The 13,665-nt window shown below is 37.1% G+C and overlaps 2 protein-coding genes across 4 annotated transcripts; one reads left to right on the top strand and one right to left on the bottom strand.

Moving 5' to 3' along the window:
- Window positions 1-3,402: 3,402 nt before the first annotated feature.
- Window positions 3,403-5,552, bottom strand: ROC7 (rotamase CYP 7). The gene is made up of 7 exons (XM_011033814.1): window positions 5,421-5,552; window positions 5,155-5,233; window positions 4,760-4,807; window positions 4,642-4,665; window positions 4,090-4,272; window positions 3,941-4,016; window positions 3,403-3,836 (listed from the first exon to the last, which is right to left on the bottom strand). Exons 1-7 carry the CDS (start codon window positions 5,493-5,495, stop codon window positions 3,698-3,700), a joined length of 624 nt encoding a protein of 207 aa, XP_011032116.1. The 5' UTR covers window positions 5,496-5,552; the 3' UTR covers window positions 3,403-3,697.
- Window positions 5,553-7,257: 1,705 nt separating this feature from the next.
- On the top strand, window positions 7,258-12,628 carry LOC105131044 (phosphoinositide phospholipase C 1-like). Of its 3 annotated transcripts, none has more exons than XM_011033813.1 (10): window positions 7,258-8,282; window positions 8,481-8,674; window positions 8,956-9,091; window positions 9,188-9,645; window positions 9,927-10,017; window positions 10,069-10,101; window positions 11,546-11,576; window positions 11,613-11,725; window positions 11,824-11,904; window positions 12,165-12,628. In XM_011033813.1, exons 1-10 carry the CDS (start codon window positions 7,983-7,985, stop codon window positions 12,474-12,476), a joined length of 1,749 nt encoding a protein of 582 aa, XP_011032115.1. In that variant the 5' UTR covers window positions 7,258-7,982; the 3' UTR covers window positions 12,477-12,628. The 3 variants fall into 3 exon arrangements, with proteins under 3 accessions (XP_011032115.1, XP_011032113.1, XP_011032114.1); XM_011033811.1 differs by having other exon boundaries at window positions 7,260-8,282; window positions 11,824-11,910; XM_011033812.1 differs by having other exon boundaries at window positions 7,260-8,282; window positions 9,927-10,026; window positions 10,084-10,101; window positions 11,824-11,910.
- Window positions 12,629-13,665: the final 1,037 nt, after the last annotated feature.

The raw sequence follows: 13,665 nt of genomic DNA, 5'->3' as shown, positions 1-13,665 counted from the left end.
AACTTGTAATTATTTTCTTTACCCTCCAACAATATTAACGGTGCAGGTTACCATCTGGGCACAACCAATTGAAGATCCGTGATCTTACAACATGAAACATGACGTATCTTCAGAATCCAGCATCAAGGGAATTACGAGGTAATAGAGTGACAAATCCATTACATTGTCAGAATTTCAAGATTATCAAGAGGGTAATTGTTAATTTGTTAGGAGTGAGATTAGGATGGAGCAGAATATTTAGGAAGACTTCACGACGACTGCAGTTCCTCAACCGTTGACACGTTTCCTTGTATTTTTTTGTTTTTTTTGTCTGTTCACTTCCTTTCCCGAAACAAAACAAGACTTGAGTCTCCATCTCCCAAGTTGTTGGGTTTAGGTCCTTTATCAAGAAGCAGGCTTTGAGCATGTTCCAACTTCGCTGATCGAAGCCCATCATGGCATCATCAGACTCTCAGAATTGACTCTTCTTTTCTTGTCCAGCACTTTTTGACATCAAACGCCGCCGTCCCACTATAATTTGATGCTGAAGGATTCCAAGTCATCGCCTGTCTCAAGGTGCGTGTCCTGTCGCGCCTAAAGCTCCGAAAATCAATCGACGAGAGAGAGATATTTATTTGTTTATCTGAACGAGAAGATATTTGTTATTTTCACATCATTAAAATCACCCAGTCGGCCCAATAAGGCAGATCAGCGCTAAAGCGAAAACTGAGAAGCGCACCTCTTTTCATCTGTTTGTTGAAAAATAACCATCCACCATACACCACCAGCCTATCAATGGTCCTTTGACAGGCCAACCAAGACTCACCAAATGGCAAGAACCAATCGTTTCCAAAAACATGACTGGGTTGTAAAATTCTTCAACAACCACGGACCGCCATTACCACAAGAAATAAAATCTTTGTTTGAGCATCTTCAGAAGTCCCCGCTTCACCACAAGAAATAAAATCAAGCTTAATTTTCGTTATTTCTGCTGAATAAAACAGAACCTGAGTGACGAAATCGAGAGAGAGAGAGAGAGAAGCTAAACTCACATATGAAGCGTTGAAAAAGCTTGAATCACCATCACTGGTGGAGGAAGAAGAAGATCCAAGCATGAACAACACAACCGTTACAGCTTCACCAAAACCAAACAAAAAGCGAATAAAAAACGACAGAGGAGGAGCAAAGAAGGAAGAAGAGTGTGACGCGGAGGCGTGGGATACCCTGAGCAAGAGTTTCAAGCAGGTGCAGAGCGTACTGGATCACAACAGTGACTTGATTAAACAAGTGAACGCGAATCACCAGTCGAAGATTCCAGATAATCTCGTTAAAAACGTTTCATTAATTCGCGAGATTAATGGAAATATCACCAAGGTAATGTCGATTTACTCCGATTTATCATTCAATGTCTCCAACATTGTCGAGGAACGGCGTCGCCTTAAGAATGGAGGAGAAAGCAATATGGAAGCGCTAGCAACGAGTCTTGAAATGAAGTCAAATCAAATCAAATGATCAATCAGTTAAAGTAATCTCGATCATCTTTGCTTAATCAATCATGCTTAGTCAGTCAATTAATAATGAACTCTTTTGAGGTCTGTCGTGTTTGTATTGTTTTGTGTCCTGGTAGTTGGTTGTGGTGGAGATGGAGACGGAGGTCAGGCGTTGATAATGATGGTTATGCATGCTTATACGCTGTTTGTTGTTATGTTTTATAAGGATGCTGATTTCAAGCCTGCGGGACTGTGGTTTACTGCATTGTATGCAGACGTAATAAGGTATTTATGCTCTGTTTATTTTTATTTTATTTTATTTTTTGTTTTACTTTCTCTTTTGCTATATTTGCTTGCAAACCTCTTAACAGAGGCTGATGGAAAGACTATTCAGTATACTATTGTGATTGTTTGAGCATCTTCAGAAGTCCCCGCTGTTGTAACTCGGGTGTTTGCAAAGACTATTCAGGCCTAAACTTGGTAGGATCGAGTGAACTGAAAAATCTTTGACTTTGCTTTTGGTGGACAGTGCTGCTGTAATCATCTCTGCTACCGTCACTGTCTTTCCATATGATTACTCTGTGGATGGTAATATGGGTGTTGAACATGGATTAGGAGAACGATCAAGTTATTAACTCTGGTTTAGACATTCACAACAGTCTGTTGATTTGGCCTCTGCTTTTAGATGGGCTCTTGGCTTGCCTTCTGGGTAAATTCGGCAGTCATCATCAGAGGCTAGGTCCATGCTGGTCAACTTAATGAAAAAAATCATTCATGTCAAGGCTGATCGATCCGCGGTTCCATGTGTTGTCACTGTATGTGAAAAACAGCAAACAGCAAACCCCCTTTTCCAAAACCTTATTCTTCGATGGGTTAATCAATTCTTTCATCTTATTTCCTTGGGTGTTAGTTCTCAACAACTGTACTTTCCCTAACAAAATCTCTGGCCATAGGATAGCTCCATAAATACTCCGAAGAGCGTCTTTTCCTTTATCGACCACTATAGTGAGTTGTTTATTATTTATGTATTTGGAACTCAGGAAATGGTTCATCTATGACGAAAAATTCTAGATGAAATTTACAGTAGAATCACTGGGAATGGGAAGATGTACCAGTTTTGTTTTCTGTTGTTGAAATAGACATGGATGGAGGAGCAAGAGAGACGAAATGTGAACTGTCGACATAACACAGGTTATCAACAACTGGTTCTGAAGGCAGTTAAAGATGACGTTTTCAATGTAAATCTAGGGTTGAGGTTAAAGGGTCGTAGTTACAATATTCTTCTTATCAGTAGTTAAGCAATCCATTATCTTATTGTTTTTTGATGCTCGAGTAAGGTAAACTCGTTTCAGGATGTGGACTAATGACATGAATTTGGTCAAGTGGACAGTTCAACTTCGGGAGAAGGAAGAAAACACGGATTTAACTTCTGACTGCCTTTTGTCAGTGTGTAAAAAAATACTGGAATAGTTGAGCAGTCAGGGCTACGTAAAGTCATGGGTGCTATTGATTTTTTATTGATAGGCTGGACCACAGCTGATCACACTGTAGATGCCGATCCCCTAATATTTGCATATTATAATAAAAAAAAATAAAAATAAAACGAACGGATATAATTTCATATATGAAAATTAACAACTAACTTTAGATTTAGCCATGGTTATTTTTGCATTTAAAAAATACAAAAACAAGTTTCATTTAAAGCAAAACAATACAAAAACATATTTAAAAAATACAAAAACAATACAAAAACAAGTTTCATTTAAAGCAAAACAATACAAAAACAAGTTTCATTATATATATATTATAATTCATTTTCACATTAACAAATCAAATCAATACAAAAACACAAAAACAATTCATTTAAAGCAAAACAAGTTTCAAAAATTTGCAAATCTACAGTTAAACAGCAGGGCTAAATACCCCCACTAAGTCATAAATCTGTGTCTGATTGGATTAAAAATTATATAAATTTAACTAACCCAACATCTTCGGCACTTCGATGCCGTGCGCCAAATAACAATCCATCACTAGTATTTCAGATGCATTTGGTACATCACATAGTTCTTACGTGAAAGCATTTCATAAAGGCCACTTAAAACATCTCTAAAATATCAGAGCGCAGTTTATCTCACCTTATGCAGTCTTCTGCTACATCATGTGAAAAGAACACCCATTATCACCGGACATGCTGGTTTAGGTGGGGGAGGAAGGGAAATCACGGACACTTACAAAGGGAGTTCACCACTGTCCGCGACAACAACCTTGCTCTTGGGTGTGCCATTTTGCCTGCCTTCAGCTTCAACCTTGTAAACCACATCCATTCCAGATATGACCTTACCAAACACAACATGTCTGCCATCCAACCTGTACATGGTTTGATCATTCAGCAGTACAGACAATTCAGTATTTGATCAGAGCATTGCAGCTGTATCTCACACCAAATGTTCAAAACATAAACATGTCATTACCAGCTAGTTGTCACTGTTGTGATGAAAAACTGTGAGCCATTTGTATCAGAACCAGCGTTTGCCATTGATAAAATTCCTGTACAAAAATAGATCATGTTTATCACGCAACCAGGAGGCTGTTTATCAAAACTACCGAACATTTCACCTACCAGGTCCGGTATGCTTCAACTTGAAATTCTCATCCGCAAACTTCTCCCCGTAAATTGATTCTCCCCCTCTACCATCACCAAGTGTAAAATCACCTCCCTGGATCATAAAGCTGGGAATAATCCTGTGGAATGCACTCCCCTTGTAGTGAAGAGGTTTCCCACTCTTTCCAACACCCTTTTCTCCTGCGACAAAGAATCATGGTGCGGCATGAACCTAGCTTTTTACAATTCAGTTGCAAGAGGCTAAGATCATGTGGTCATTTTATGAAAACGAACCACAATAAAAAACTAATTGTTTTCTATTTCTTCTAAAAAAGGCCCAACACATAAAGCCACTTTTATTGTTCTCTCTAGGGCTTTCAAGAATTTCCGAGGTCAGCAGTCCAGATATTCATCACCAATAAGACGAAATGAAAATGGCAGAAATGTTATATGTTCTGTAAAAAGCAAACCCAAGTACTTTGAAAATAGAAAAACGATACAAGGGAGATAGGAAATAATTCATCTATAGAAACGTGTGGATAATTGAAGATGCTTAGTTTAGCAGCTTACCAGTGCACAGCGCCCGGAAATTTTCTGCAAATTGGAAGCATCAACTAATTAACAACATTCTGAATCAAGATCAACAACAATCAAGGAACCAAAAATACCACCACGTATAAGATTATACCTACGGTCTTTGGAACTGTCTTGCCAAATAGTCCGATGGTAATGCGACCTGAGAATAGATGTCATGTTTTAGTGCCCAATATTTGAGAACAAAGCAATGCAAAACAGAGAAATTTATACAGCATGTTGCTTCCACTGCAGAGTTCAACAGTTACAATAACTCCTATAATTTCAAATCGTTCCCTAAATGAATGAGAAAGTTAGTTATTTCCAACTATATTGTCCTTAGATCCAGAATGTAGCAGCACAAGAATTATCTCACACAGTCTGTTTGAAAGCCAGAACACGACAGCATGCATAAACAGAGCAAATGGGTCACAGAGGCATCTAGCAACTTCTTCATCGAAATACCCAATTGCTTCTTTTCTTTTAATATAATCCAAACAAAGAACATACCAGCTGGTTTTCCATCAATCTCAACATCAAAGTAAACTTTATGGGTAATCTCCTTCAAATCTTCCTTCGACTTCTTCGCCTGAAAAAGGTTACTCAGATTTTCAGCGTTATAACCACAATTTTCACCAATCAATGCAATCTTCCAGTCAACGATTAAAACACAGAAAATCAGAACAAAATCTCTTAATATTTGCCTCGATCTAATAGAACCATTATAGCCGACGGACCCAGATAATTATTAATCAACATAACTGATCTTAGGTTACCTGGATGAGAGTCAGGGTTCCGAAAAGGACTAAAGTCCACAGCGCTGTAACAGCCAACGAACCCGATCTTGCCATCTCTGCTTCAGGGTTTTTTTTGCTAGTGACAGTGAGAAGCTGCAGAGAGGATCCCTTATTTTTCTTAATACAGGAAGGGAGTGGCATGGTCCAATGGAATTGTGCCGCGTGGCTAGATGGATATTTTAGTCGAACCCTATTGGTTGATAAACGTGGAGTTTCCAGGGCCCTTCCTGGCTCAAAAAAAGGCCGGCATTTGGTGGGCTATGGTTTTATGATTTGTACTTCGATCTTTCTAGGCCTTCATCCTCGAGTACCTGGTGGGTTGATGTTTTAGGATATGATTCTTTTCAAATTTAAAATATCATCCAGTACTTTTTTATATTAAGATAAATAATAAAAATTAAATAAACGTAATAATTTATGTAAATTTAATTAATTGAAATGTAAACTATGAAATTATATATATAAGAAATAGACATCATGTTATCTAAGTTTGTTTTTCAATAACACAGCAATCATCTCTTTTTTTTTTTCTCTTTTGAATTTAATTATCACTGTTCATATATATACTAATTAAGTATATAGTTTTTTTACTCTATTTATAATAAATATCGTGTCTATTGTTATGATAATTACATAAAAATAAATGTAAAATTATAATATTAATGTTTTTATTTAAAATACCTCTCGTGTAAAGATATGATTATTTATTAATTATGTCATTTCACTAGTTCACATTATTTTGAAATAAAATAGAAGAATATAAATAAAGTTAATTACCCCCACCATCCTCTATTTTAGAAGCCACCTAGAATATATATATATATATATATATATATATATATATATATATATCAAAATTACCCTTGTACACATCTCAAGCTAGCTCCCCTTGGAAACCCTTACAAATCGGTTCAGTATCTTTGGTTCGCAACATTTGGACCTGTTTATTTATTTATTTTTATGAAAATTTAACTTGTTTTAATTTTTTAAATTGTTTTAATTCGTTGATATTAAAAATAAATTTTAGAAAATAAAAAAATATTATTTTAATATATTTTAAAAAAAATGAAAACCGAACACCCTTACAATTCCTGCTCTGACATTTTGTCTCACCAAAAAGCACGAAATTGCCAAACGAGGAAAGAGAGACATTTTCGCGACTACTCTTGTTGCCTTCCTTTATCAGCTGGCATTCGTTTAGTGTTTGACAAGTAAGCATTTCAACGAACCGTCACTGGGACAGTACATATTTGCAAGCACTTAATATTGACCACCATTTCTCGAGCAGAAGAAGAGAAGAGTTGGAGTGCGACTGTACCCAAGTGGGTTCTCCCATATCCACCGCCGACTTGCCAGTTTCTCCTTCCAAGTTTGTGCTATTTTTAGAGGGATTAGTCTATGGTATACGCTTTCACATTTGCTAAAAGATTTGGTTCTCTTGACAAATAATCCAAGGTTCTTTACTGCATGTTGAAGGAGAACTCATGGCTGGTCTTTGATTATGGTCTTTTAGATGGAAATTTATTTATATTTTAAACAACAATAGTTACTTTTTACGCATATTGCATACTCTACACTCTAAATGCTTGGTAGAATTCTTTAGGTTACGCGATCAGGCATGTTCATTTATGCGAGACATTCTGAATTTCTATGTTTTAAGTTGCTCGCTTAAAGCTCTCAGCACTACTTACAATAGGGGAATGAACCGCATGCATGAGCCTAGTCGACGTGGAGCCTTAAATGTCTCGGGCTTAACAATTTTCTGCATCTGATCTCCTAAAGTGATTTGAGTTGGAACTTCATTGCTTTCTCCTTTTTTAGCACTATAGAATCTCAAATTCAATATGGCGAGGAGCATAAGCAGATGGAAGTAAATTTGCCCAGATGAAAATGCAAAACCATTATAAAAGCAGTGTCATTCTTGATATTACAGATCATTTAAACTACAATAACGTGATTGTAAACCTAAAATGAAACCATAAGAATAGCAGCAAATCAATCTAAAAGCAGAGAACTCAATAACTTGGTTTATTTTCTTGCATAGTTGCATATGCTATTCCCTTATCTGATGGGAATATTATAAAGTACGAAAGGGTGTCTAAACAGAGTGTGATAATGACCTCTGTATTCTCCAGTGAACTCTGCAGCTTAAATGCCAAGAATTTTATAACTCGAGTTACGGATGCATTTCCTTGCCCCACCACTTCATTCTTTTTATCTGTTTGTGGTTCAAGGTTAATAGCAGCGACAAGAAATTCTTTCCTTCAATTGTGTAGTAAGATTCGTAGAATTACTACAACTACTTTCTTCTGACCATTATTGTCTGTTCTGAAACAACAAATGAAGAGGACGGGTGGTGAAAATTGTAGCTTTCTTACAATTTGCGCGTCCTAGATGCTCAGTTTGCTCTACCAACACTCTTGAGATGTACAGCCATTTGAAGATATTCTACTCTTTCTCCATTCCAAATAAAGCAGAATCAATATACATGGAAGCCAAAACAACATCAACTCAAGGATCTCATCTCTTTTTCTTCAACAAATGGAGCAGCCTTTCAGGGTCTGCATCTTTTGCATAAGAACTTTCATACACAGGGTGCTTGAACCCCCTGATGATGTCAAAAAACTTTTCCAGGACTACTCACAGAATGGCATCATGTCAATGGATGATCTACTTAACTTTCTATCAAAGGTTCAAGGACAGAACAATGCGAAGGAAGATGACGCTGAGGCGATCTTTAATACTCTCAAGCATCTCAACATCTTCCCAAGAAAGGGTCTTAATCTAGAAGCCTTCTATCGATATCTTCTTGGCGATCTGAACACTCCTCTTTCTCCATGTGTAATACTCATCTCCTCTTGCACTTCCAGAATAACACCAAACATGTTTCATGCATCCATCTTTAACATCTTGATTATTTAAATCTTCCGTGTCATAGCCAATATTGATATATAACTTTTCCAATCCTCCCCCCTCCCCCCCCTCTGTTGCGTGTGTGACTCCTATGATGGTAATTGCGTGTGATGTTTCTGAATTCAGGTGCACCAGGACATGACTGCTCCACTAGCTCATTATTTCATGTACACAGGCCACAACTCTTACCTGTCTGGGAATCAATTAAGCAGTGAGAGCAGTGTTAGACCTATCAAAAAAGCTTTGCAAAATGGTGTAAGAGTAATTGAATTAGATCTATGGCCAGCCAGGAACAACGATGTGGTAGTTCGCCATGGACGGTATGGAATTAATTTTCACTTTTATCTCTAGATCTCATGTTGTGTTACTTGTGTCTACCTAAGTTATGCTCGAGGTTTGTTTTGTTTCGTAATATAAATATGTGATTTTCATTGAAAATAAGAATGTGAAAATGATTCATGCTTAATTGCATCGGCTCTAGTGAACAAAGGTACGCATAATTACCGTTATGTTTCTTTTACTTCTGAAGCTATATTTAGGTTTCGGTATTAACTGTTATTGTCAAAATTACGAATTGATTAGAGTTCTTTTATATATGCAGGACCCTGACGACATCAGTGAAACTCCTCAGATGTTTGCGTGCAATTAAGGAATTTGCTTTTGAGGTATCCGAATATCCTGTTGTGATAACGTTTGAAGACCACCTGACTGCCGACCTTCAAGATAAGGTTGCTGAGGTGAGAGTGAACTTATATCATGGGATTTTATGTTTTTTTTACTGCTGGCATGGTTTCGAGTGTGCCTCTTGTGTAACCAAAATTGGTATGCAATAGATGGTCACTAAAACATTCGGAGACATGCTGTACCGTCCTGAGACAGATGAATTAGAGAAACTATCACCAGAGTCATTGAAGAAGAAGATTTTGATTTCAACTAAGCCGCCAAGAGAGTATCTTGAAACTCAAGACAGCAACTCTCCGCACAAGTCAGAAAAATCATCAGAGGAACAAGGGGGTGATGAGAAGTTGCGTTCTTCAACAATTAACCTTTTTAGTTGCTCATCCATGTGTTTCACTAAGCAGGATCAGATTGATGAGGGAGAACAGGTTCAAGGAGAAGATGAGGAGATGACAATACCTAAATACAGGGATTTAATTGCCATTCCTTCAGGGAAGCCAAAAGGTGGATTAGAAGAATGGCTCAGAATAGATGAGAAAGACGTAAGACGTCTGAGCTTGAGTGAGCAAGAACTTGAAAAGGCTACAAGAACACATGGAAAAGACATTGTCAGGTAAATAAGATCACGTATTCAGAATAAGTTTAACCCTTCTCTTCCGCCCCTAAAAAAAATGAAGAAACTAGCTTTGTTCATCGACAAGGATTCTGTGCTTCATTGATATAAAACCCACATTGTTAAGTCGCGGACAGCATTGCAGTGCTGGGAGTCTTAACACCTTGATCTTCTGCTCATTACAGAGGCAGGGCATGCTTTTCTAAATTTGTTCTAGTGTTCCTACTGATTATAACCACCGGTATTGCTTACCTTGCAAGTCTAATGATTTCTTCCACTAGGATCACCAAGAACAATTTGTTGCGGGTATACCCCAAAGGTACACGCTTGGATTCATCTAATTACGATCCTTTCGTCGGATGGAAGCATGGAGCTCAAATGGTTGATGCAGGTTTGTTTCCTAGCTTCTTACTCGGATGGAAGCATGGAGCTCAAATGGTTGCGTTTAATATGCAGGTTTGTTTCCTAGCTTCTTAGGTTGATAGAATGAGTACTGATACTTTGTACTCTAGGGATATCTCCGACTTTGAATTCTATTTCTAATTTTCTCATGCATATCTTCTGATTCTATATTAGAATACACCTCACTTCAAAAGAAGCGAGGATGGAATTTTAGCTTTCTGTTCTATTATTCCTGTCATTGATCACTCTCTAGAGGACATAATACCGAACAAGACACTCTCAAATGAATACTTGAATAGAAAACCCTTATTTAACTTCATTTCAAAAGTTCTTTAGGTAGAAAAACTCACATGAATGGCAAAGGGGGTGATTGTTAGGTTGGTTGCCATTTCATGTAAGGCACCAACCATTTATTATTAACTATTGATAGCCACCATTATTAAATGAGCTAGAGTTGATAGCCATCAATGTTGACAACAAACCAAAAAGAGCTTCCATGGATGCCTATAAAAAAGACATGATTTTAGAGAGCAAAACGTGAAGAGTTTTATGAGAATGTGAAGAGAGTAGAGAGAAAGAGAAAGCTGCAATGGCAGCAGCCGCAGCCTTGCTGCCATTGCAGCAGCTGCAAATGCAGCAAAGAGAGCTCGGAGTACAGTAGAGAGAAGTGATCTTTCTCCTCCATGTATTTGTTTTGTATTATTTCTCTAATCTCTAATAATATAGACTCTCTCCCGTGGATGTAGGCGGTTTTGCCGAACCACGTAAATACCGTGTCAATGTGCTTGGCCCTCCTATAAGCAAATATCAGAACATCACCGGTCGGAATATCTCAACAAGATACGTATAGTTTATGACTTTCTTGTTACTGTGTTGGCTCTGAGCATTTTCTTCATCAAAAGAGATTAGGAATACTAGTCTATTCAAAAAAAATAAACAGCCTATTATTGTCGAGGTAAATCAGGTCCCATATCTAAAATGCTAGTTCTTTTAGTGATCAATAACGACAATTCTGGAGTATTCTGAGTAAATTTTTAAGAATTATTAGAAATCTGTGGTTGTTTTGCTTTAAGATATAGCATCTCTATAACATGCAGCATGCTTTAAAATTTTCGGTAGTGTATTATATGCTGGAGAGTCGTGCCACTATGATTCAATCTAGGAAACTTCTTCCAATAAAAGTACAGTGATTCTCTGGCCACGACGTTATTTAAAATACAAAAAAACACCAACAGTGTATGAGACTACACTATCATCAAACTTTGTCTTTAATCTAAATTGGATGTTTGTATTCCTGGCAGCTCCAGTTATAATGGAATAATTATGCTTGCTTTCTTCTGCTAACATTCCATTTTCAGGTTTTACTGATCAATTTCAACAGGAAGAGAATTTTGAGTTGTTTGAGCTCTATTTCAATTGACTGTTGGGACAGATGTCCGTTCTCTGTGTTATGGCCTTGTAGGTTTTCTTGACCCTTTCCTCTTTATTTCCTTGACAGGGCTATGGGAGGCCCCTTTGGATTATGCAAGGGATGTTTAGAGCTGGTGACCTTTGGATTATGCAAGGGATGTTTAGAGCCAATGGTGGCTGTGGTTATGTGAAAAAACCTGATTTTTTATTGAGGGAAAAGGATGATTTTGATCCTAGTGTGTCCTCGCCAGTTTATAAAATATTGAAGGTGTGTGGACATAAATAGTAACAGTAAATGTTTTAAATTCCACTTCTCATCTCTTTAACACCGAAGCATCTGGATCGGACTCACCTTCTAATTATCAGGTGAAAATCTACTCGGGGGAAGGGTGGCATTTGGATTTTCGCCACACACATTTTGATCCATATTCTCCACCTGACTTCTTGGTAAAAGTAAGATGATCAATGTAAATATGTGTGATAATTATTAAATGTGCCGAGTTTCAAGTCACAAGTTTTGAAAATGTTTCACTATCAGGGTTCTGTACTTGTTTGTGATCTTTGACATGCCAGCAGTTTTCCCGAATTTCTTATGATCGTCTTAACGCATGTCACTTGCATTACGCACTGGCAGAATAGATCTCCCTCTTTTGGAACATGACCATGGAAAAAATGTTGCTTCTGATAACCAGTTACTGGATTCACAGGTTGGAATTGTTGGGGTCGATGCTTGTGAAACCAGTAGAACACAGGTAGTTAAAAACAGCTGGCTACCGGAATGGAACAAGGAATTTAAATTCGAAGTGGCTGCTCCTGAATTGTCAGTGCTTGGGATCGAAGTCAGTGACGATGATAAATATGGAAGTCCTGACTTCGCAGGCCAAACATATTTGCCTATATCGGAGTTGAGAACTGGTATTCGAGCAGTTCCGTTGCATGATCGTAGAGGAGTGAGATACAAGAGTGCAAGGCTTCTTATGAGATTTGACCTAAAAGACTCCCCAGAATGTTCCGAGTGACAAAAATCACGAGATTGATCGTCTCCGTTAGCGGATTGAACCAGGGAGTCTATGTAGAGGAACTAGTGTCTGTATATATACATAATCAGGATCCAATTTATTTATTTTCATATTTTAAATATTATTGGCTCGTGTTGATCTGTTTTTACGTATTTTTAGAGTTTTAAGGGTCAAAGATTAAACACCAACAAGATATCTAGTGGTAATTACCGGTGATTTAAGAAACTTATTTAAGATTTTATCACAACATGATCTTAAGAAACTTCTTTCAAGATTTTCAACGGACCTTGTTTTACAGGGCTGGGAGCCGTTTTAAGCCTTGGCATTTGTCAGCAAGGCATTAATCGTGAAGCATCTGGGATTATCGATTCATGAGAAGGAATTCATGGCTATTTCGATGGTTGCTGAAAGGTGGAGATATTATTTGGAACACGATCAATTCCTCTTTAAGGCTGATAGTGAAAGTCTGAAAATCTCCTAAAGCAGAAGATACACGCTCCATTGCAGAGGAAAGAGGTAACTAAGTTGGTGGAAGCAGAAGATACACGCTCCATTGCAGAGGCTGATAGTGCTGCTGCACCTCACGCTGACACAAAATTGTGAGTGTCTGGAATGCCACGTCATGTATTTTCACAGCACTGCCGCCGTAGATTCTTTTCAATAGGCATACATTTTCAAGTCTACTAAGCCAAAAAAATAAATTAAAACGACGGGAGCCCCACGAAGTATAAACATGTTACAAGGAACTAAATACTATCATTAATGCAAAAGGGTCTATACTGAAGGTGAACAGGTGACTTTATGTCATCATAAAATCTGTATAAAATTTATGCCATGCCGGCGCGATGCTAGAGAATTTGTGGCATGTTTATATATTTTGGTGGATATATATATATATATATATATATGATTACAATCTAGAATTTTTTAAAGAAAAAATTATAAAACTATATTTGTAATTAAATTAATATTTAAAAATTAAATAAATAAAGAAAATTTTAGAAAAAATCATAACAAAAAAAATCAAAATGAATAAAAAAACATGCAGGAAAACACTGTAAAAATATATAGTGTTTTATGACAAAATCTATAGTTGTAATTCTCAATCAGCTCAATATTAAAAATAATAAAATTAAAAAAAATAATTTTAAAAAAAATCATAACAAAAAAATCATGTGGAGAAATATTA

This window comes from Populus euphratica, unplaced genomic scaffold, assembly GCF_000495115.2.
Source record: "Populus euphratica unplaced genomic scaffold, PopEup_1.0 scaffold76.1, whole genome shotgun sequence".
In the NCBI taxonomy this organism is placed as follows: Eukaryota; Viridiplantae; Streptophyta; class Magnoliopsida; order Malpighiales; family Salicaceae; genus Populus; species Populus euphratica.
This window is presented reverse-complemented; position numbering and strand designations above follow the sequence as displayed.